This window comes from Ascaphus truei, chromosome 23 (assembly GCF_040206685.1).
Source record: "Ascaphus truei isolate aAscTru1 chromosome 23, aAscTru1.hap1, whole genome shotgun sequence".
Lineage (NCBI taxonomy): Eukaryota > Metazoa > Chordata > Amphibia > Anura > Ascaphidae > Ascaphus > Ascaphus truei.
The window spans coordinates 5,458,279-5,482,386 of NC_134505.1; the positions used below are offsets into that span (position 1 = coordinate 5,458,279).

The window sequence follows — 24,108 nt, forward strand, 5'->3', positions numbered from 1 at the left end:
CCATCACGAACAGCACACAAGTGAGCACGTGACTTAGCTATGCAACCAGGGTTAATACACATGAATAGCCAACTCGCCTTTCTCCTACGCAAAGTACTTTCAATTAGTTGATACTAACCCCCTTACTCAATTGCAGTCTCAGCTATACGATGCCGCCACCGCCCAAGAAATGATGCAAAATATGTAATTAATATGTCTACAAAGGAGGTCTCTCGGGTCCCTGTTTATTATAGAAAAAAAAACCACTATGCACTTAAACGTTGTGTTGTAGCAACATTTGTCCGAAAATGTAAATACTCTACAAAGCGTTCAACAGTTCATTCGGCGCCCCAACGTATTACTTATTAAAGAATTGTTTATACATATATATATATAAAAAATACAGTGCTTCAGATTACAGAAAAATAATTATTACAAGATCATACAGTTACAATACATGCAGAATAGTTTCTTAAAATAACAGGGTAAAACAGAAATCCCTATAATAGTATGTTACGATATTCCATAAGGTTTCCCCCCAGAGAGGTCACTGGCATAGAAAGATGAAAATTCAAGTGTTGGATCCAAAAACACACCTCTGTTTGAATTCTGATTTTCATAATACCGTGCTAACATTTAGGTATTATATTTTTCTCCGTTGAAACCACATAAGCCGACAACCCGTGTCGTAAATCAGCTGCTCGGTAGATTCAGGGGGATTATGACGGATGTAACGAGACTAATGTTGGCCGTCTTGTTCCTAAATTTGAGTGACAAATGGATATCTGGCCTTGGCACCTCTTACCCATGTGGTGTCATTGCATGTGTCTCCCTGCAACGTTGACAGATAACCTCTACACTCGCCTATAACGTTCAGCTATCGCCAGATATCCTCATTTTTTTAAAATAAATTCACTCTTGTGGAGGAATACTTTCTTAGCCAGGCCCCCCTGAACCTTGTAGAACCCTCTAGAGAATGCTGTGAAGGTAACGTTAAAAAGGATCCTTTTTTATAAAGTTGTGAAGTGAGCCATATTTTAATCCCATCTTTGGCAAAACAACTTCCCTCATCTCATCAGCCCCATACAACACATCTTGTACTTTTAGTGAGCCATACGTGATAACCCACTAAAAAAGAAAAAAACCCTCTTTGAAGTTCTGGGCAGACCCAGGAATAGTCTTGACCTGTCAGAAACCCAATATATTGTATTTTTTTTTTTTAAATCAAACTGAAGCTACATTAACTCCTGAATCACCAGATTGATTAAAATACATGTTCCCCACTGTTTTTCTTATACGGCCCTTCTGTGGAGGAGGGAGGGACAATACAGTGGCCCTTCAGTGGAGGCTGGGGTGGGGTGGGGGGGGAAACACTGGCTTTTCTGTGGAGGCGGAGAATGCTGGGGCCCTTCTGTGGAGGAGGGATGGACAATGCAGTGGCCCTTCAGTGGAGGGTGGGGGGGGGGGGGGAGAGACACTGGCTCTTCTGTGGAGGCAGGTAGGGTTGCTGTTGCCCTTCTGTGGAGTTGAGGGGGTAGCCTGTGTCCCTTCTGTGGAGGAGGGAGTACAACGCTGTGGCTCTTCATTGGAGCTGATGAGGGCACAGGCCGTTCTGTGTAGGAGGGTAGGCTCTCTGGGGCCCTGCTGTGGAGTCTGGGGGGGGACGGCCCTTTCAGTGACCCCCCCCCCCCCAGGTCACATGATTGCTTGACTCATCTGGCCTTCAGTGGGTTAAAAGGTCCTCATGGGGGAACTGCCTTTAAAATAACACCTTGAATTATTTGCTTCCTGCGTTAAAATAAATATGTTTCGGCGTTAGAATTGGTGCACAAAACATCACAAGGAAAACAGCCTGCATGTGTAGCTGACAAACAGTCTTATCGCAGGATGGGAAAAACTCTCCAAAGTATTACGTTACTAAATGGACATTAAAAGTTTTTTACCAATTACTTCAGAATTATTTTATTTTTGCCCCAATAAACAGGATTCACACGCACACGCACACGCACACGCACACGAATTTGTGTCATGTTGACTGGCTCTTTAAAGACACGCTCAGACTTGCTGACTCACATACATCTGCTCACTCACATACATACACACACAGACCTGCTCTCTCTCACACACACACGCACGCTCAAACACATACACACACCTACTCTCACACACACAAACAGACCTGCTCTCACACACCTACTCACACACACACAAACAGACCTGCTCTCACACACACACACGACTTGCTCTAACACACACACACACCTGCTCTCGCACACCTACTCTCACACACACACACAAACAGACCTGCTCTCACACACACTCACTCTAAACACACACACACCCCATGGCTTGCTCTAACACACACAGACACACACATGCCCGCTCTTAACATTTACAGACCTGCTCAAACACACACCTGTATGGGAGGGGGGGGGGGTGAGTGTGATAGGAGGAGGAGAGGAGAGCGTGTGTGCGAGTGAAAGGCGTGCAGTGCGGAAAGCATTCCGTGTAGAAACACAAATCCTAGAAGAGCTTGGGGGCCTGAATATGGAGTGTGGGCAGGCGCAGGGAGGAAGTGCTTCACTAAAAGGAGAGTCCGTGTACGCCACTGCCGCCCAGCAGAGATGGGGGAGACTGATACAGCTAAAGGATAGGCACTTGGGGGGGGGGGGGGGTGGGTTCCTAAATATGGGAAACGCCGGAGTTTTCTCGGCAGGGAGGGTACACGCAGACTGCTGATCATTTCTCGCCAGTGGGATTTTCCCTTTGGCCGTCCCGTTTGCCGCGGTTAAATTGTAGATTGCTCCTGCAGGAAGTTGTCGGCCCCGGGGATGGCTCGTTCCGGCTCCGCCGCCAACGCCGCCTCCCTGAGGACCGCCATGTGCTCCTCGGCGGCACCCAGCGACTGGTCGATCCAGTCCATGCCGCCAGTCATGTGACAGGCGTTCTTCGTCACCAGCACGAGGTGGCTGACGGACAGCAGGAGGGCGGTGGTTCTGGGAAGGACAGGGTATCGGGGTGTTTTGAGGATGTATATTTTTATACAATGGAATGAGTGACAGTGACATATTTAATGTATTAGCGGAGGAGTTATAGGGAGAGGTTATAGGAGCAGTTAGGGGAGGCGTTATAGGGAGAGGTTATAGGAGCAGTTAGGGGAGGCGTTATAGGGAGAGGTTATAGGAGCAGTTAGGGGAGGCGTTATAGGGAGAGGTTATAGGAGCAGTTAGGGGAGGAGTTATAGGGAGCGGTTATAGGAGCAGTTAGGGGAGGAGTAATAGGAGCAGTTAGGGGAGGAGTTATAGGGAGAGGTTATAGGAGCAGTTAGGGGAGGCGTTATAGGGAGAGGTTATAGGAGCAGTTAGGGGAGGAGTTATAGGGAGAGGTTATAGGATCAGTTAGGGGAGGAGTTATAGGAGCAGTTAGGGGAGGAGTTATAAGGAGAGGTTATAGGAGCAGTTACGGGAGGAGTTATAGGGAGAGGTTATAGGAGCAGTTAGGGGAGGAGTTATAGGAGCAGTTAGGGGAGGAGTTATAGGGAGAGGTTATAGGAGCAGTTAGGGGAGGAGTTATAGGAGCAGTTAGGGGAGGAGTTATAGGGAGAGGTTATAGGAGCAGTTAGGGGAGGAGTTATAGGGAGAGGTTATAGGAGCAGTTAGGGGAGGCGTTATAGGGAGAGGTTATAGGAGCAGTTAGGGGAGGAGTTATAGGGAGAGGTTATAGGAGCAGTTAGGGGAGGAGTTATAGGGAGCGGTTATAGGAGCAGTTAGGGGAGGAGTTATAGGGACAGGTTATAGGAGCAGTTAGGGGAGGAGTTATAGGGAGCGGTTATAGGAGCAGTTAGGGGAGGAGTTATAGGGACAGGTTATAGGAGCAGTTAGGGGAGGAGTTATAGGAGCAGTTAGGGGAGGAGTTACAGGGAGAGGTTATAGGAGCAGTTAGGGGAGGAGTTATAGGGAGAGGTTATAGGAGCAGTTAGGGGAGGAGTTATAGGGAGAGGTTATAGGAGCAGTTAGGGGAGGAGTTATAGGGAGCGGTTATAGGAGCAGTTAGGGGAGGAGTTATAGGGAGCGGTTATAGGAGCAGTTAGGGGAGGAGTTATAGGATCAGTTAGGGGAGGAGTTATAGGGAGAGGTTATAGGAGCAGTTAGGGGAGGAATTATAGGGAGAGGTTATAGGAGCAGTTAGGGGAGGAGTTATAGGGAGCGGTTATAGGAGCAGTTAGGGGAGGAGTTATAGGGAGCAGTTAGGGGAGGAGTTATAGGGAGAGGTTATAGGATCAGTTAGGGGAGGAGTTATAGGGAGAGGTTATAGGAGCAGTTAGGGGAGGAGTTATAGGGAGCGGTTATAGGAGCAGTTAGGGGAGGAGTTATAGGGAGAGGTTATAGGAGCAGTTAGGGGAGGAGTTATAGGGAGAGGTTATAGGAGCAGTTAGGGGAGGAGTTATAGGGAGCGGTTATAGGAGCAGTTAGGGGAGGAGTTATAGGGAGCAGTTAGGGGAGGAGTTATAGGGAGCGGTTATAGGAGCAGTTAGGGGAGGAGTTATAGGGAGCGGTTATAGGAGCAGTTAGGGGAGGAGTTATAGGGAGAGGTTATAGGAGGAGTTAGGGGAGGAGTTATAGGGAGAGGTTATAGGAGCAGTTAGGGGAGGAGTTATAGGGAGAGGTTATAGGAGCAGTTAGGGGAGGAGTTATAGGGAGCGGTTATAGGAGCAGTTAGGGGAGGAGTTATAGGAGCAGTTAGGGGAGGAGTTATAGGGAGCGGTTATAGAAGCAGTTAGGGGAGGAGTTATAGGGAGCGGTTATAGGAGCAGTTAGGGGAGGAGTTATAGGGAGCGGTTATAGGAGGAGTTATAGGGAGAGGTTATAGGAGCAGTTAGGGGAGGAGTTATAGGGAGCAGTTAGGGGAGGAGTTATAGGGAGCGGTTATAGGAGCAGTTAGGGGAGGAGTTATAGGGAGCGGTTATAGGAGGAGTTATAGGGAGAGGTTATAGGGAGAGGTTATAGGAGCAGTTAGGGGAGGAGTTATAGGGAGGAGTTATAGGGAGCAGTTAGGGGAGGAGTTATAGGGAGCCATTTGGGGAGGAGTTACAGGAGGAGTTACAGGAGGAGTTAGGGGAGGCGTTATAGGGAGCAGTTAGGGGAGCGGTTATAGGAGCAGTTAGGGGAGGAGTTATAGGGAGCGGTTATAGGAGGAGTTATAGGGAGAGGTTATAGGGAGAGGTTATAGGAGCAGTTTGGGGAGGAGTTATAGGGAGGAGTTATAGGGAGCAGTTAGGGGAGGAGTTATAGGGAGCCATTTGGGGAGGAGTTACAGGAGGAGTTAGGGGAGGCGTTATAGGGAGCAGTTAGGGGAGCGGTTATAGGAGCAGTTAGGGGAGGAGTTATAGGGAGAGGTTATAGGAGGAGTTAGGGGAGGAGTTATAGGGAGAGGTTATAGGAGCAGTTAGGGGAGGAGTTATAGGGAGCAGTTAGGGGAGAAGTTATAGGAGCAGTTTGGGGAGGAGTTATAGGAGCAGTTAGGGGAGAAGTTATAGGAGCAGTTTGGGGAGGAGTTATAGGAAGTCATTATTACAATGCTTTATAGGATTTTAACAGGGAGTATCACAGTTTGTCCAAAGCAGCGTCCTGTGGTGAGTGTGGCCCGAGGTACTGTATACTGGACAGCACCGATGGTCCCTGCTAACAGCACAAGGAAACCTTCTGAGTTACTGATCAAGAAGCTGTGGGAGTTCGCAGTGGAATTGGCGAACGCAGCGCCGGAATAACACAGACACCGCAACGCCACCTGAAGAAGGCTTGGGGTGACCTTTATGCGTCCCAAGGGGATTACGTTTGTCAGTTTTAATCTTTTTTTTATTTATTTATTGTAATAAAAGGTTTTACACTATGGATTCTCTTTTTCAAGCTCTGTTAGAGGACTTTTCCCATACGGAGGATAAGGGGATGTCATCCATCTGAAAAAAAAAGTCTCTAACCGACCTTTATCGTGACCCCCTAAAACGTGGTTCGGATATTCTTCCAAAGGGTTGAAACAGCTGTCTCTTGAGTGGGTTTACTGGCTTTGCACTTGTTTTAACCCAGGCTGTAGTGGAAAAGCGGTGTCACACGGCAGGCTTAAGCTTATAGAGGTCCCATGTTAAAATGGAAGAAAAAGGAGCGCTCATGTGCATGTCATTTCCCAGAATCCCTTGCAGTGGAAGCACTGTATGCTTAGAGATAATGAGGAAGGGTAGGGTGGCAGACGTCTCTGAGACACGTGAATGCGCTCACAAGTGATATATTCTTCTGTAGACTCTTGGAAAGCTTGAGTCTTTAGTGTGGCGTTCTATTACAGGGACGTCAAATATTTCTATTGATCCATCTGAACATTATATGAAGGTGAAGGAGCTGGCGGGAACTCCCGTTCTATGGCCAGTGTCCCAGTTTGTGTGTGTAGCTGCTTCACTTTCCACCTCCTATTAAATCCTCCCATTCTAACAGGACATCATGGTCCGTGGCCCAAGAAACTGCTTCTTGTTCCCGACTCCCAACACGGACAGTTTGCCGCTGCGTTATGGAATACATAACGCCATCTTGAAACCTGTCCGCCTCCCACTTCGAAGACAAGTCACCTTACCGCTAACCCTACTACATTTAGTGAAAGCCCCAGACATTTAAACTTCCGGCACAGGAAGTCTCCATAAGGGCACATTGATGATGTCTCTTTCACTACAGGAAGTTATGTTGTAATGCTGATGATGTCACTTATGGTACAGGAAGTTCCAGGTGTCACAGACATCGATGTGATGTCACAGAACGATCCAGCTGTCCCCCGGTGACAGGAAGGTACGATGTCAGTAAGTGACCCAGCAGCAGAGATACTTCTAACGCTGGGGACCCGTCGCTGCTAAAGAAACTCCCTCTGATATGGGAATCTCCTATTAAAATCCTGCTCTTCTCATACACCCCCCTGCAGCTGTCACCGAACGGTCACCGGCAGAGACAGAAGTGACATCACAGTAGGTGACAACCGGATGGCAGAGAGACACAGGACACTGAACATGGCGGCAGGCAGAGGGGGAACCGTGGCGTCCATCACTTGGGAGGGTTTAGTGGGATTATTTCATGTAGGGATTTAGGATTTTCCCATTATAGCGTTTTTTCATTGTTCCGTGGCCTGAGTTTCAATCTACAATATCATACGTACCTTGCATCAAGTAGTTTTGGATCGAGAGGAGGATACATCGAACGCACCACATCATCAACTCTACAAGACAGAACATCAAAATTACAAATAATATTCCATTGTTTCTGTAAATGGCATTTATATTCTCTCTCATGCCAGCCTAGTTGGGACAGTTTTTAGGTTTTTTTAAATATATTGACATAGAACCATTTTCTCCTGGGTTAATGAGCCCTCTGTGTGTGTGTGCCCCAAGACATAGTCACTACGTCACAGAGTCTGGCCTTCCAGTGACCCTATTATGATGGGTTATATCATGGAGTCTGGCCTTCCAGTGACCCTATGATGGGTTACGTCATGGGGTCTGGCCTTCCAGTGACCCTATGTTGGGTTACGTCATGGAGTCTGGCCTTCAAGTGACCCTATGATGGGTTACGTCATGGGGTCTGGCCTTCCAGTGACCCTATGTTGTGTTACGTCATGGGGTCTGGCCTTCCAGTGACCCTATGTTGGCTTACGTCATGGAGTCTGGCCCTCCAGTGACTCCATGATGGGCTATGTCATGGAGTTTGGCCGTCCAGTGACCCCATGATGGGCTACGTCATGGAGTCTGGCCCTCCAGTGACCCCATGATGGGTTACGTCATGGAGTCTTGGACCCCTGTGACCCCATGTTGGGTTACGTCATGGAGGCTGGCACTCCAGTGACCCCATGATGGGTTACGTCATGGAGTCTGGCCCTCCAGTGACCCCATGATGGGCTACGTCATGGACTCTGGCCCTCCAGTGACCCCATGATGGGTTACGTCATGGACTCTGGCCCTCCAGTGACCCCATGATGGGTTACATCATGGAGGCTGGCACTCCAGTGACCCCATGATGGGTTACGTCATGGAGTCTGGCCCTCCAGTGACCCCATGATGGGTTACGTCATGGAGTCTGGCCCTCCAGTGACCCCATGATGGGTTACGTCATGGAGTCTTTGACTTCAGTGACCCCATGAGGGGTTACGTCATGGAGTCTTGGACTTCAGTGACCCCATGATGGGTTACGTCATGGAGTCTGGCCCTCCAGTGACCCCATGATGGGTTACGTCATGGAGTCTTGGACTTCAGTGACCCCATGATGGGTTACGTCATGGACTCTGGCCTTGCGTTCACCGCTATAGCGATGGAATCTTTGCTGCGTTCTTTGTTCTGTTAGCTCCGAGTTTCTAAGCAGACTATATATATATATAGGATGGTGACAGTGACAAAGATGGGACAGAGAAGAGAGAGGACAGGACAGAGACAGTGAGGGGACAGTCCCAGTGATAAGGAAGGGTGCGCATTATTTGGTCTTTACTAGAGATGGGAACGTGTCAAAATGAATGGGAAAAAAATCATTTATTCTTCCATTTTGTCTTTTGGGTTTCCGAACGCTCTCGAATTTTCCATTTTATTTCCCTTTATTGTATTTTTGCCGAGGCGCTGATATCTTGCAGCTATTTTCCTTTTCTTTTGTCCCGTTTACAGCATTTGCCCATTTTTGAATGTCCAAATTCGCCAGTACAAAGATTGGAAACTAGCTGCCAAACCGCCAGAAATACGCGGGAGATTCCGAAATGGAAAAAATGTCGCCGCTATTTTCGCTGCGAATTCGGAAAAAAAAAAACGTGCCAATCTCTAGACTTTTAAAGCTTTACACTCTTCTGCCCCTCCTTACATCTCAGCCCTAATTTCTCGCTATGCACCATCCCGACTCTTGCGTTCTTCTCAAGGATGTCTTCTCTCTACCCCCTTTGTATCCAAAGCCCTCTCCCGCCTTAAACCTTTCTCGCTGACTGCCCCGCACCTCTGGAATGCCCTTCCCCTCAGTACCCGACTAGCACCCTCTCTATCCACCTTTAAGACCCATCTTAAGACACACTTGCTTAAAGAAGCATATGAATAGCACTGTGGATATTCTGAACGCATGATACATAAAGCTTGGCCCCCTGCAGACGCACTTACCAGAACTCCCTCCTACTGTCTCTGTACGTTCTACCTACCTACCAATTAGATTGTAAGCTCCTCGGGGCAGGGACTCCTCTTCCTTAATGTTACTTTTATGTCTGAAGCACTTCTCCCAATTATGTGTTATTTGTATTATTAGTTATTTATATGATTACCACGTGTATTACTGCTGTGACGCGCTGTGTACATTATGGCGCTATATAAATAAAGACACAATACTTTTGGAGCTAATTGTCTGCTCGAGAAGCACAAGGATTTCTTACCTCGGGCTAATTCTTTTGGCCACGACAATAATGTCGCTGAGGCTGGACGATGTCTTCATCTTGGCGCCGGAGCCCATGGTCATCGCGACCAGCTTCTCGGTCAGAGTATGGCAGATCTGTAATAACACAGACGTGACCCGTAGGTCACTTAGTCACTAAGGGTCCAAATTGCGTCAGCCGGCGCCAGCGAGACACATAACGGGCGTCTCCGGTAATAGGGTTTCTTACACAACCGTACGGGGGCGGAAAAAATGGATGTAACCCCTTTCATGCCTGAGGCTCTAAGCAGGGTGCGCAAACTTTTGAGTATGCGCCCCCCCCTGCCTTCTCCCCCCCCCCCCCCGTGCTCGCGCCCCCCTCCTTACCTCGTCTTCGGCATCAAATGACGAGAAACGCGTCGCCGAAAGACAAGGGAAGGGAAGTTGCAGAGTCCTCGCGCGATCGCCCCGGCATTGAATCTAAATGCCTCGGGGGACAGCGTGGGGTCTCTGTAACCGCAGCACCCCTAACCCTAAAGTACAAGATAAACACCTTACAAATAAAACACGAACGCATGTTGATATATGTGCAAATATTTAGCATTTAAAAGTCCAAGTCCAAATGGCCACGCACACACACGCACACACACACACACTCACACACACGCACACACACGCACACACACGCACACACACGCACACACACACACATATATACATATACACACACACAAATATGCACGTACCTTTAGAATCTCGATGCAGTGAGACACAAGACCACTATGGGGAAAAAAATGGAAAAAAATGATTACATATATAGATTTTAGATATTACCATTATTTCAGATATTTCCATCTGGTCTGTAACTTACATACGCCTATAATATATATTATCTGTAACTGTTACATACGCCTATAATATATATTATCTCTTACTGTTCATGCAATGTCTTGTATATAATGCATAACCCTGCTCACGTAATGTAACCATGTATCTGTCATTATAACTCTGTGCCCAGGACATACCTGAAAACGAGAGGTAACTCTCAGTGTATTACTGCCCGGTAACACATTTGTTAAATAAATAAATTATTAATATAGTTGTTGTATTGACTCCAACAGACAGATTTCTCCAAATTGCTTTTTTTTAGTATCAATTTAAAGTATCAATATTACTATTTTTTTGTACCATAATTAACTCACTAAAAGAAAAGCTGCTTTTAACTTTCAAATAACGTCTTTGATGTAATCAAAGGAAAATACTATAGAGTTAATGCACAGACCCGTTAAACATGTCCCTGTCATTAGGTCACTTTGCCCCTACGTGGGACTGACCCTTTAACCCATTAAACACGTCCCTGTCATTAGGTCACTTTGCCCCTACGTGGGACTGACCCTTTAACCAGTTAAACAAGTCCCTGTCATTTGGTCACTTTGTCCCTACGTGGGACTGACCCTTTAACCCATTAAACACGTCCCTGTCAATAGGTCACTTTGCCCCTACATGGGACTGTCCATTTAACCCATTACACACGTCCCTGTCATTAGGTCACTTTGCCCCTACGTGGGACTGACCCTTTAACCCATTAAACACGTCCCTGTCATTAGGTCACTTTGCCCCTACGTGGGACTGACCCTTTAACCCATTACACACGTCCCTGTCATTAATCATTGCTCAGTGGAATTTCAATAAAGTATTAATATTAAAACTGCTGCTGCTGGAGTTTAATTTAGAATGTGTGCTTGTTTGTAGCTTCCTCCCTTTGCAGGGACTCCCCTAAAGCGTTTTCAACGTGACTGTCCCCTCCCTCTGCCTTCGCCCCCTCTCCATGGCGTCTTTTATTCGGTCTCCTATGCCTGTCACCTCCGTCCCTTCTTGAAACAAAAACAGGACATCTTTCCTGAGTTCAGGGAAATCAGGCACACGTACGAAAAAGGACAGACAGCAACTAAAGCAAATAATGTAATTCAGAATATTACGATGCGTCTTCGATCCAGTTTTCGTCCTCCAGTATCGCTTCTATATGCGGGTTTGTGATCACAACGTCATCCAGTTCCAGTTCTGAGGGCTCAGATTGGGTTTCCATTGCCCCAATCAAATCCACAGTTGGTCTGTAAATAAACCAGGAAGAATACAAATTAGTCTCAGCATAACCTTTGTAGCCCCCACAGACACAGAACTGGAAGCCCCGGGAGATGAGACTGTGCCAGCGATGTGAGCTAGGAGAGGTGTATGAGAGACAGGCAGACACAGACAGAACTGGAAGCCCCGGGAGGTGAGACTGTGCCAGCGATGTGAGCTAGGAGAGGTGTGTGAGAGACACAGGCAGACACAGACAGAACTGGGAGCCCCGGGAGATGAGACTGTGCCAGCGATGTGAGCTAGGAGAGGTGTGTGAGAGACACAGGCAGACACAGACAGAACTGGAAGCCCCGGGAGATGAGCCTGTGCCAGCGATGTGAGCTAGGAGAGGTGTGTGAGAGACACAGGCAGACACAGACAGAACTGGAAGCCCCGGGAGATGAGACTGTGCCAGCGATGTGAGCTAGGAGAGGTGTGTGAGAGACAGGCAGACAGACAGAACTGGAAGCCCCGGGAGATGAGACTGTGCCAGCGATGTGAGCTAGGAGAGGTGTGAGAGAGACAGGCAGACACAGACAGGTCTGGAAGCCCGGGAGATGAGACTGGGCCAGCGATGTGAGCTAGGAGAGGTGTGTGAGAGACACAGGCAAACACAGGCAGAACTGGAAGCCCCAGGAGATGAGACTGGGCCAGCGATGTGAGCTAGGAGAGGTGTGTGAGAGACACAGTCAAACACAGACAGATCTGGAAGCCCCGGGAGATGAGTCTGGGCCAGCGATGTGAGCTAGGAGAGGTGTGTGAGAGACACAGTCAAACACAGACAGATCTGGAAGCCCCGGGAGGTGAGACTGCCAGCGATGTGAGCTAGGAGAGGTGTGTGTGTGAGAGAGACAGGCAGACACAGGCAGAACTGGAAGCCCCGGGAGGTGAGACTGTGCCAGCGATGTGAGCTAGGAGAGGTGTGTGAGAGACACAGGCAGAGACAGACAGGACTGGAAGCTCCGGGAGATGAGACTGTGCCAGCGATGTGAGGTAGGAGAGGTGTGTAAGAGACACAGGCAGACACAGACAGGACTGGAAGCCCCGGGAGATGAGCCTGTGCCAGCGATGTGAGCTAGGAGAGGTGTGTGAGAGACACAGGCAGACACAGACAGAACTGGAAGCCCCGGGAGATGATACTGTGCCAGCGATATGAGTTAGGAGAGGTGTGTGAGACACAGGCAGACACAGACAGAACTGGAAGCCCCGGGAGATGAGACTGTGCCAGCGATGTGAGCTAGGAGAGGTGTATGAGAGACACAGGCAGACACAGACAGAACTGGAAGCCCCGGGAGATGAGACTGTGCCAGCGATGTGAGCTATGAGAGGTGTATGAGAGACACGGACAGACACAGACAGAACTGGAAGCCCTGGGAGATGAGACTGTGCCAGCGATGTGAGCTAGGAGAGGTGTGTGAGAGAGACAGGCAGACACAGACAGAACTGGAAGCCCCGGGAGATTAGACTGTGCTAGTGATGTGAGCTAGAAGAGGTGTGTGAGAGACACAGACAGAACTGGAAGCCCCGGGAGGTGAGACTGTGCCAGCGATGTGAGCTAGGAGAGGTGTGTGAGAGACAGACAGACACAGACAGAACTGGAAGCCCCGGGAGATGAGACTGTGCCAGCGATGTGAGCTAGGAGAGGTGTGTGAGAGACAGACAGACACAGACAGAACTGGAAGCCCCGGGAGGTGAGACTGTGCCAGCGATGTGAGCTAGGAGAGGTGTGTGAGAGACAGACAGACACAGACAGAACTGGAAGCCCCAGGAGATGAGACTGTGCCAGCGATGTGAGCTAGGAGAGGTGTGTGAGAGACAGACAGACACAGACAGAACTGGAAGCCCCGGGAGATGAGACTGTGCCAGTGATGTGAGCTAGGAGAGGTGTGTGAGAGACACAGCCAGAACTGGAAGCCCCGGGAGATGAGACTGTGCCAGCGATGTGAGCTAGGAGAGGTGTGTGAGAGACACAGACAGAACTGGAAGCTCCGGGAGATGAGACTGTACCAGCGATGTGAGATACGAGAGGTGTGTGAGAGACACAGACAGACACAGACAGAACTGGAAGTCCCGGGAGATGAGACTGTGCCAGCGATGTGAGCTAGGAGAGGTGTGTGAGAGACACAGACAGAACTGGAAGCTCCAGGAGATGAGACTGTACCAGCGATGTGAGCTAGGAGAGGTGTGTGAGAGACACAGGCAGACACAGACAGAACTGGAAGCCCCGGGAGATGAGACTGTGCCAGCGATGTGAGCTAGGAGAGGTGTGTGAGAGACAGACAGACAGAACTGGAAGCCCCGGGAGGTGAGACTGTGCCAGCGATGTGAGCTAGGAGAGGTGTGTGAGAGACACAGGCAGACACAGACAGAACTGGAAGCCCCGGGAGATGAGACTGTGCCAGCGATGTGAGCTAGGAAAGGTGTGTGAGAGACACAGGCAGACACAGATAGAACTGGAAGCCCCGGGAGATGAGACTGTGCCAGTGATGTGAGCTAGGAGAGGTGTGTGAGAGACAGACAGACACAGACAGAACTGGAAGCCCCAGGAGATGAGACTGTGCCAGTGATGTGAGCTAGGAGAGGTGTGTGAGAGACACAGCCAGAACTGGAAGCCCCGGGAGATGAGACTGTGCCAGCGATGTGAGCTAGGAGAGGTGTGTGAGAGACACAGACAGAACTGGAAGCTCCGGGAGATGAGACTGTGTCAGCGATGTGAGATACGAGAGGTGTGTGAGAGACACAGACAGACACAGACAGAACTGGAAGTCCCGGGAGATGAGACTGTGCCAGCGATGTGAGCTAGGAGAGGTGTATGAGAGACACAGGCAGACACAGACAGAACTGGAAGCCCCGGGAGATGAGACTGTGCCAGCGATGTGAGCTAGGAGAGGTGTGTGAGAGACACAGGCAGACACAGACAGAACTGGAAGCCCCGGGAGGTGAGACTGTGCCAGCGATGTGAGCTAGGAGAGGTGTGTGAGAGACAGACAGACACAGACAGAACTGGAAGCCCCGGGAGATGAGACTGTGCCAGCGATGTGAGCTAGGAGAGGTGTGTGAGAGACAGACAGACACAGACAGAACTGGAAGCCCCGGGAGGTGAGACTGTGCCAGCGATGTGAGCTAGGAGAGGTGTGTGAGAGACAGACAGACACAGACAGAACTGGAAGCCCCAGGAGATGAGACTGTGCCAGCGATGTGAGCTAGGAGAGGTGTGTGAGAGACACAGCCAGAACTGGAAGCCCCGGGAGATGAGACTGTGCCAGCGATGTGAGCTAGGAGAGGTGTGTGAAAGACAGACAGACACAGACAGAACTGGAAGCCCCGGGAGATGAGACTGTGCCAGTGATGTGAGCTAGGAGAGGTGTGTGAGAGACACAGCCAGAACTGGAAGCCCCGGGAGATGAGACTGTGCCAGCGATGTGAGCTAGGAGAGGTGTGTGAGAGACACAGACAGAACTGGAAGCTCCGGGAGATGAGACTGTGCCAGCGATGTGAGATACGAGAGGTGTGTGAGAGACACAGACAGACACAGACAGAACTGGAAGTCCCGGGAGATGAGACTGTGCCAGCGATGTGAGCTAGGAGAGGTGTGTGAGAGACACAGACAGAACTGGAAGCTCCGGGAGATGAGACTGTACCAGCGATGTGAGCTAGGAGAGGTGTGTGAGAGACACAGGCAGACACAGACAGAACTGGAAGCCCCGGGAGATGAGACTGTGCCAGCGATGTGAGCTAGGAGAGGTGTGTGAGAGACAGACAGACAGAACTGGAAGCCCCGGGAGATGAGACTGTACCAGCGATGTGAGCTAGGAGAGGTGTGTGAGAGACACAGGCAGACACAGACAGAACTGGAAGCCCCAGGAGATGAGACTGTGCCAGTGATGTGAGCTAGGAGAGGTGTGTGAGAGACACAGGCAGACACAGACAGAACTGGAAGCCCCGGGAGGTGAGACTGTGCCAGCGATGTGAGCTAGGAGAGGTGTGTGAGAGACACAGACACAGACAGAACTGGAAGCCCTGGGAGATGAGACTGTGCCAGTGATGTGAGCTAGGAGAGGTGTGTGAGAGACACGGACAGACACAGACAGAACTGGAAGCCCTGGGAGATGAGACTGTGCCAGCGATGTGAGCTAGGAGAGGTGTGTGAGAGAGACAGGCAGACACAGACAGAACTGGAAGCCCCGGGAGATTAGACTGTGCTAGTGATGTGAGCTAGGAGAGGTGTGTGAGAGACACAGACAGAACTGGAAGCCCCGGGAGGTGAGACTGTGCCAGCGATGTGAGCTAGGAGAGGTGTGTGAGAGACAGACAGACACAGACAGAACTGGAAGCCCCGGGAGATGAGACTGTGCCAGCGATGTGAGCTAGGAGAGGTGTGTGAGAGACAGACAGACACAGACAGAACTGGAAGCCCCGGGAGGTGAGACTGTGCCAGCGATGTGAGCTAGGAGAGGTGTGTGAGAGACAGACAGACACAGACAGAACTGGAAGCCCCAGGAGATGAGACTGTGCCAGCGATGTGAGCTAGGAGAGGTGTATGAGAGACACGGACAGACACAGACAGAACTGGAAGCCCCGGGAGATGAGACTGTGCCAGTGATGTGAGCTAGGAGAGGTGTGTGAGAGACACAGCCAGAACTGGAAGCCCCGGGAGATGAGACTGTGCCAGCGATGTGAGCTAGGAGAGGTGTGTGAGAGACACAGACAGAACTGGAAGCTCCGGGAGATGAGACTGTGCCAGCGATGTGAAATAAGAGAGGTGTGTGAGAGACACAGACAGACACAGACAGAACTGGAAGTCCCGGGAGATGAGACTGTGCCAGCGATGTGAGCTAGGAGAGGTGTGTGAGAGACACAGACAGAACTGGAAGCTCCGGGAGATGAGACTGTGCCAGCGATGTAAGCTAGGAGAGGTGTGTGAGAGACACAGACAGAACTGGAAGCTCCGGGAGATGAGACTGTGCCAGCGATGTGAGATACGAGAGGTGTGTGAGAGACACAGACAGACACAGACAGAACTGGAAGTCCCGGGAGATGAGACTGTGCCAGCGATGTGAGCTAGGAGAGGTGTGTGAGAGACACAGACAGAACTGGAAGCTCCGGGAGATGAGACTGTACCAGCGATGTGAGCTAGGAGAGGTGTGTGAGAGACACAGGCAGACACAGACAGAACTGGAAGCCCCGGGAGATGAGACTGTGCCAGCGATGTGAGCTAGGAGAGGTGTGTGAGAGACAGACAGACAGAACTGGAAGCCCCGGGAGATGAGACTGTACCAGCGATGTGAGCTAGGAGAGGTGTGTGAGAGACACAGGCAGACACAGACAGAACTGGAAGCCCCAGGAGATGAGACTGTGCCAGTGATGTGAGCTAGGAGAGGTGTGTGAGAGACACAGGCAGACACAGACAGAACTGGAAGCCCCGGGAGGTGAGACTGTGCCAGCGATGTGAGCTAGGAGAGGTGTGTGAGAGACACAGACACAGACAGAACTGGAAGCCCCGGGAGATGAGACTGTGCCAGTGATGTGAGCTAGGAGAGGTGTGTGAGAGACACGGACAGACACAGACAGAACTGGAAGCCCTGGGAGATGAGACTGTGCCAGCGATGTGAGCTAGGAGAGGTGTGTGAGAGAGACAGGCAGACACAGACAGAACTGGAAGCCCCGGGAGATTAGACTGTGCTAGTGATGTGAGCTAGGAGAGGTGTGTGAGAGACACAGACAGAACTGGAAGCCCCGGGAGGTGAGACTGTGCCAGCGATGTGAGCTAGGAGAGGTGTGTGAGAGACAGACAGACACAGACAGAACTGGAAGCCCCGGGAGATGAGACTGTGCCAGCGATGTGAGCTAGGAGAGGTGTGTGAGAGACAGACAGACACAGACAGAACTGGAAGCCCCGGGAGGTGAGACTGTGCCAGCGATGTGAGCTAGGAGAGGTGTGTGAGAGACAGACAGACACAGACAGAACTGGAAGCCCCAGGAGATGAGACTGTGCCAGCGATGTGAGCTAGGAGAGGTGTATGAGAGACACGGACAGACACAGACAGAACTGGAAGCCCCGGGAGATGAGACTGTGCCAGTGATGTGAGCTAGGAGAGGTGTGTGAGAGACACAGCCAGAACTGGAAGCCCCGGGAGATGAGACTGTGCCAGCGATGTGAGCTAGGAGAGGTGTGTGAGAGACACAGACAGAACTGGAAGCTCCGGGAGATGAGACTGTGCCAGCGATGTGAAATAAGAGAGGTGTGTGAGAGACACAGACAGACACAGACAGAACTGGAAGTCCCGGGAGATGAGACTGTGCCAGCGATGTGAGCTAGGAGAGGTGTGTGAGAGACACAGACAGAACTGGAAGCTCCGGGAGATGAGACTGTACCAGCGATGTGAGCTAGGAGAGGTGTGTGAGAGACACAGGCAGACACAGACAGAACTGGAAGCCCCGGGAGATGAGACTGTGCCAGCGATGTGAGCTAGGAGAGGTGTGTGAGAGACAGACAGACAGAACTGGAAGCCCCGGGAGATGAGACTGTACCAGCGATGTGAGCTAGGAGAGGTGTGTGAGAGACACAGGCAGACACAGACAGAACTGGAAGCCCCGGGAGATGAGACTGTGCCAGCGATGTGAGCTAGGAGAGGTGTGTGAGAGACACAGCCAGAACTGGAAGCCCCGGGAGATGAGACTGTGCCAGCGATGTGAGCTAGGAGAGGTGTGTGAGAGACACAGACAGAACTGGAAGCTCCGGGAGATGAGACTGTGCCAGCGATGTGAGATACGAGAGGTGTGTGAGAGACACAGGCAGACACAGACAGAACTGGAAGCCCCGGGAGATGAGACTGTGCCAGCGATGTGAGCTAGGAGAGGTGTGTGAGAGACAGACAGACAGAACTGGAAGCCCCGGGAGATGAGACTGTACCAGCGATGTGAGCTAGGAGAGGTGTGTGAGAGACACAGGCAGACACAGACAGAACTGGAAGCTCTGGGAGATGAGACTGTACCAGCGATGTGAGCTAGGAGAGGTGTGTGAGAGACACAGGCAGACACAGACAGAACTGGAAGCCCCGGGAGATGAGACTGTGCCGGCGATGTGAGCTAGGAGAGGCTAGGTGACAGTAACACTGTATATATCACTAAGCCCCGCCCAGGTGACAGTAACAATCAGAGTAGTAATACCCAGATGGTAACTATGTAACACTATGAAAGTATAGATATTATATATATATATATATATATATAATGTGAAGGTTATGAGGATCTTACCTGTTGTCATAGTGATTGAGGAGATTCTTGGTCCGGCAGTAACGCTGCTTGCAGACCACAACCAGCGCCACGAAGGAAGCCAGGAATATGGTGGCCAGGACGCCGATAGCCACAATGACCACGGTGTCCATCACTACGGGGGCCGCCACGGTCCTGACCGGCTCAGCAGAGATACAGCATCTGGAACGCGGACATCAGACCTCAGTTCCTGCTGGTGCCCCGCGCTCCCTTACCTCCCGGCACGGTCGCGCCTAGCAGCGGGGGCAGGGACAGATGTGGGGGGAGTAGGGAGCGGCGAACGGCTCGCCGGAGGCTCCGACGGCTTCTTCCGCAGGGCGGCCGCCATCTTGGGCTATGTTGCACATGCGCAGCACATGCGCGTGAGGCGCAATGGTCATAGTAGGCTCTGTGGGGGAACTACAATCCCCAGCAGCCCCTGGGGCTGCCAACCACATGGGCTGCAGCAGCCAATAGCGCGACCGGATTCCCCTGCTTACCCTTGGATACATTTTCGCGCGCTCAGACCACGCTAGGCGCTGGGACAGGATAGGGGTAAGAGGTATGTGCAGGGGTCCGTGACCCTCTGCACCAGGCCAGACATTCCCCCTGGGCCCCGACTCCTATATCCAGATTGTGGCTACTACTGGGACAGGCCCTTAGGTAGGGACACTGCCCCATTAGCTACTCGAGATTAGGGACACAGCCGCGACGCTGCGCAACCCTGAGGACTGCGATCTGGGACCAGATCGTCCTGCCCGGTATAGAGACTATCTGTATGTGGGACACTCCAGCTGGACACCACCCACGCGGAGGCGGACTCATCGCAGATGGCTTCGCGGGATCGGCGGATCCCATCCTTCCTCCAGCCAGCGCGCGCCCCGGGTGCAGGAGCACCCAGCAGGTACCTATACACCAGGTGCACGAACCATTGCTACACTTTACATAGTGGGCCGCCCCGGTCTCACACATTGGGGTTGGGCGTGGGGCTCTTGGGAAACGGTGGTGGTTTACAGCCGTGCGGGTAGTTGTACCTCTTAGTCATTGTAGAACTGATAAGATATCTATGTGTCGCAGTAAAGGATTTTTCTTATAATCTGTGTGTTACCATTATCTGTTCCTGCGCGGGGTTATCCCACTTAGTTAGGATCCCCGCGCAGGTGGAGGCGCTGTCACCTATCGAATCAGGTACACCCCCCAGGCTCCGAGCAGCGGAGGTTCAGGCCTCCTGTGAGCCGCAGGTACAGCACCGCACGCACCGTAGACGCCATATCTCCCAGGGGGTGGGGGGAAAGTGCGCTACGACTGTATACGTGGGGCTGGAGATTTCCGGAAGTTTCAACAACGTTTAGTTTTATTCACTTTCGCTTTAAAAAAGGTTCACTCGTCTTCATTCAGAGCGATCAAAGATAGGTGAGATGTCTTTAGTACAGATCACCCCGATAACTCCTATTACCCCATATAACTGCCCCCTTTAACTCCTATTACCCCATATAACCGCCCCCTTTAACTCCTATTACCCCATATAACCGCCCCCTTTAACTCCTATTACCCCATATAACCGCTGCCTATAACTCCTCCTATTACCTCATATAACCGCTCACTATAACCCTCCTCCTATTACCCCACATAACCTCTCCCCATAATTCCTCTTATTACCCCATATAACTCTTCCTATTGCCTCATATAACCGCTGCTTATAACTCCTCCTATTACCCCATATAACCCCTCCCTATAACTCCTCCTATTACCCCATATACCCTCTCCCTATAACTCCTCCTATTACCCCATATACCCTCTCCCTATAACTCCTCCTATAACCCCATATAACCCCTCCCTATAACTCCTCCTATTACCCCATATAACCCCTCCCTATAACTCCTCCTATTACCCCATATAACCTCCCTATAAGGAGAGGGGAGAGAGGAGAGGGGAGAGAGGAGAGAGGAGAGAGGAGAGAGGGGAGAGATATTTACAAAGATATCATGCGGCTGCATTGTGGCAAATATAAGAGTATACAACGCTTCTCTCTATACATGTCCAGTCAGAGCTGCCCCATTATCCCGTAAAGATTCCCTGTCAGTTACAGGGTACAGGTTTATATAGGATTTTCGCTAAAATACACAATTCTCCCCCCCCATCCCCTGGATTTTAGCGATAATAATGTGAATTAATGAGTAATTTCTTACCTGGAGTATACGAGCTAGTCACTTCCGTATAGGCCCCGGCACACGGCTACAGACTTAGGTAAACATTGGGACTGCACCTGGCTGTACACAAATCATTAACAGCCAGAGACACACCTCACCAGACATTACTTCCACACATCTTCTATGACCCTATCTCCATGAGCGTTCCTTGTTACCCCCCCCCTTCCCCCCCCCCCCCTTCCCCCCCCCCCCCCCCCCCCCCCCCCCATTGCAAACTCAAAGTTTCCCATTTTGGGAAATATCCAATGTACTCACGGGATAATTAAATATGTCCGCCATTGGGATTGTCCAACATGGGACCTGATAATAACACACCGACCACGTCGCAACCCGTTCTGAAGAGGCCCCCCGCCTCCCCCCCCCGAGTGTCTTACAAACGCATAACGTAGGAATGTTTTAATCTTTATTAATAGGATTAGATAGGGAGAGAAAATTCCTTAACTGTAGAAAAGGACAAAAAATAACCCAAATATACATCCTGTCCCCTTTCATTTCAATACGTTATCGGTAGGGTTAGGTATTCAGTCTCACACTTGTTGTCACAATCACAAAAAAAATAACTATTTGTATTTGGGCTACATTATCTCTGAATATATGCACACAAACAGGCGCAATAGGAGGAGTTATAGGCAGAGGGTATATGGGGTAATAGGAGGAGTTATAGGGAGCGGGTATATGGGGTAATACGAGGAGTTATAGGGAGGGGTTATATGGGGTTATAGGTGGAGTTATAGGGAGCGGTTATATGGGGTAATAGGAGGAGTTATAGGGAGGGGGTATATGGGGTAATAGGAGGAGTTATAGGGAGGGTTATATGGGGTAATAGGAGGAGTTATAGGGAGGGGGTATATGGGGTAATAGGAGTTATAGGGAGGGGGTATATGGTGTAATAGGAGGAGTTATAGGGAGGGGTTATATGGGGTAATAGGAGGAGTTATAGGGAGGGGTTATATGGGGTAATAGGAGGAGTTATAGGGAGGGGTTATATGGGGTAATAGGAGGAGTTATAGGGAGGGGGTATATGGTGTAATAGGAGTTATAGGGAGCGGTTATATGGGGTAATAGGAGGAGTTATAGGGAGGGGGTATATGGGGTAATAGGAGGAGTTATAGGGAGGGTTATATGGGGTAATAGGAGGAGTTATAGGGAGGGGGTATATGGGGTAATAGGAGTTATAGGGAGGGGGTATATGGGGTAATAGGAGGAGTTATAGGGAGGGGGTATATGGGGTTATAGGAGGAGTTATAGGGAGTGGTTGTATGGGGCAATAGGAGGAGTTATATTGACAGATTATATGAGGTAATAGGGAGAGGTTGAATGGTGTTATAGGAGGAGTTATTAGGTGCATATATAGAATAACATGAGGAGTTAGGGATGCCTCAAATTCTGCGTCTCTCTCTTTCCCCCCTTTTGTTAACATAAAAAACCCGCGCCATGTTTCAGGAATCATCATCCTCCCTCGCCGACGATCCGCGGAAATTAACCGGCAACTTAAATACGTAACATTTCTGCATTAAACCCCGTAACCTTTCTATATTATTTCTTCTGCCGCTCCCTTCAGCAGAAAGTCGTAACTTCAAAAGCGCAACGAACAACAGCATCACACACACAAAACACACACGCACGCAACACACGCACGCAACACACACACACACTCTTAACTTCTTCTGTGCCAGAAGGACAAACCCCACATCGCGGTCTCGTTAATTATTTTAATAATTAGTTAATTAAACTCTTCGTTCCCCGCCCCGAAACACAAAGTAAAAGTTTTTTTTTTAGGTTTCTGTTCTAACTTATTTTTTTTCTTTGATCTCCAGCACCAAGTTTTAAAAAAACAAATTAAACTCATATATACATATATATATATATATATATATATATATATATATATATATATATATATATATATATATATACATACATATGTATACGAACGTAGTTATTTGCACGGAGGGGTGTTAGAATCGTACCCCCCCCCCCCCTCCCTTTGCAAAGCTTACCTTTTGTTCCTGGGGTTTTCCCGTTCCCCGCGTTATCTGGGATGGGAGCGCATTCCTCAGTGACAGATTACAGGGCAGCAGCCCCGCGGCATTGTGGGAAGAAGCGAAGGTTTTTGCAGAATGCCTTCCCACTGCCGGACCTCCAGTGAATACGAACGGGGCCTGTGATAATCCGCTCTTACTGATTCGGCGCGTCCCTACTAATTTGGGCGTCGGTCTCAGCGGTTTGTCGCCACATACTTCGACCAGGTCCCACGTATAATCTCCCCGTACCGCTGAAAGGCTATTAGAGTGTAAGCTCTTCGGGGCAGGGACTCCTTTTCCTAAATGTTACTTTTATGTCTGAAGCGCTTCTTCCCTTTATCTGGTATTATGTGTTATTTATATGATTACCACGTGTATTACTGCTGTGACGCGCTATGTACATTAATGGCGCTATATATAGATAAAGACACACATATATAGTTTGTGTGTGGGCATCTGAACATTTTAGGGAAAGAATTAAACGTAAGTTCTGTGCTATGAGAAAATACATTTTTTTTAAAACAACTCGGAATGACATTTTTAATGTATTATAATGTAACAAGCATTTTTTTTGTTTCTATAGCAACCATTTACAATGTCACATCCCCTTCCTCTTCTGAAACGGGTTCTAACACACCCCTTTTTGAGCCCTGTGCGGGGGGGATGGGGAGAGGGGGTTGAGGGAGGAAGCAAACTGAGGAATAAGGTAACCTAACCACTGAGCATCATCTACACCAGGGGTGCGCAAACTTTCCCCCCTGCGCACCCCTGCCTGTTCTACTCTCCTGCTCGCGCCCCCCTCCTTCTTTGCCTTTGGCGTCAAATGTCCAATGCCGTCATCCAAGCTGGAATTCCCCGAGGGCGGATTAGATGGCGCCAATTTGGCGGTGCGCACAAAACAACTCCGCTCCGGTCCGTGTGAAAAACACACGAGGGCCCATCGTCCCCCTACCCTCCCTGGACACCGGACATTGTCGTCCACCCTCCTGGAAAACCGCCTGGAAATGGGGGCATATGTGCCCATGCATGGGCATCCCCACCCCCCAGCATCGGAAAAATGGATGTTCGGAAGGGCGTGACCATGAGCGTGACATGGGTCTGTGACCCGGCCCCTATGCCCAG

At 50.1% G+C, this 24,108-nt stretch overlaps 1 protein-coding gene across 3 annotated transcripts; it reads right to left on the reverse strand.

Annotated features, from left to right (window-relative positions):
* Positions 1 to 207: 207 nt before the first annotated feature.
* On the reverse strand, positions 208 to 23,113 carry TMEM98 (transmembrane protein 98). Of its 3 annotated transcripts, none has more exons than XM_075580330.1 (8): positions 22,963 to 23,113; positions 20,942 to 21,022; positions 18,756 to 18,935; positions 11,357 to 11,488; positions 10,124 to 10,157; positions 9,400 to 9,515; positions 7,168 to 7,227; positions 208 to 2,975 (listed from the first exon to the last, which is right to left on the reverse strand). In XM_075580330.1, the coding sequence occupies exons 3-8, from the start codon at positions 18,884 to 18,886 to the stop codon at positions 2,768 to 2,770; spliced, it is 681 nt and encodes a 226-aa protein (XP_075436445.1). In that variant the 5' UTR covers positions 18,887 to 18,935; positions 20,942 to 21,022; positions 22,963 to 23,113; the 3' UTR covers positions 208 to 2,767. The 3 variants fall into 3 exon arrangements, with proteins under 3 accessions (XP_075436445.1, XP_075436446.1, XP_075436447.1); XM_075580331.1 differs by having other exon boundaries at positions 20,942 to 21,018; positions 22,963 to 23,106; XM_075580332.1 differs by lacking the exon at positions 20,942 to 21,022 and having other exon boundaries at positions 22,963 to 23,080.
* Positions 23,114 to 24,108: the final 995 nt, after the last annotated feature.

Coding starts and splice junctions, on each gene's coding strand:
- TMEM98 (XM_075580330.1), bottom strand. CDS start 18,886: ATGGACACCGTGGTCATTGTGGCTATCGGCGTCCTGGCCACCATATTC. Junction 9,516..10,123: donor ACTGCATCGAGATTCTAAAG/GTACGTGCATAT, acceptor GTGTTATTACAG/ATCTGCCATACTCTGACCGA. Junction 7,228..9,399: donor GCCAAAAGAATTAGCCCGAG/GTAAGAAATCCT, acceptor TCTGTCTTGTAG/AGTTGATGATGTGGTGCGTT.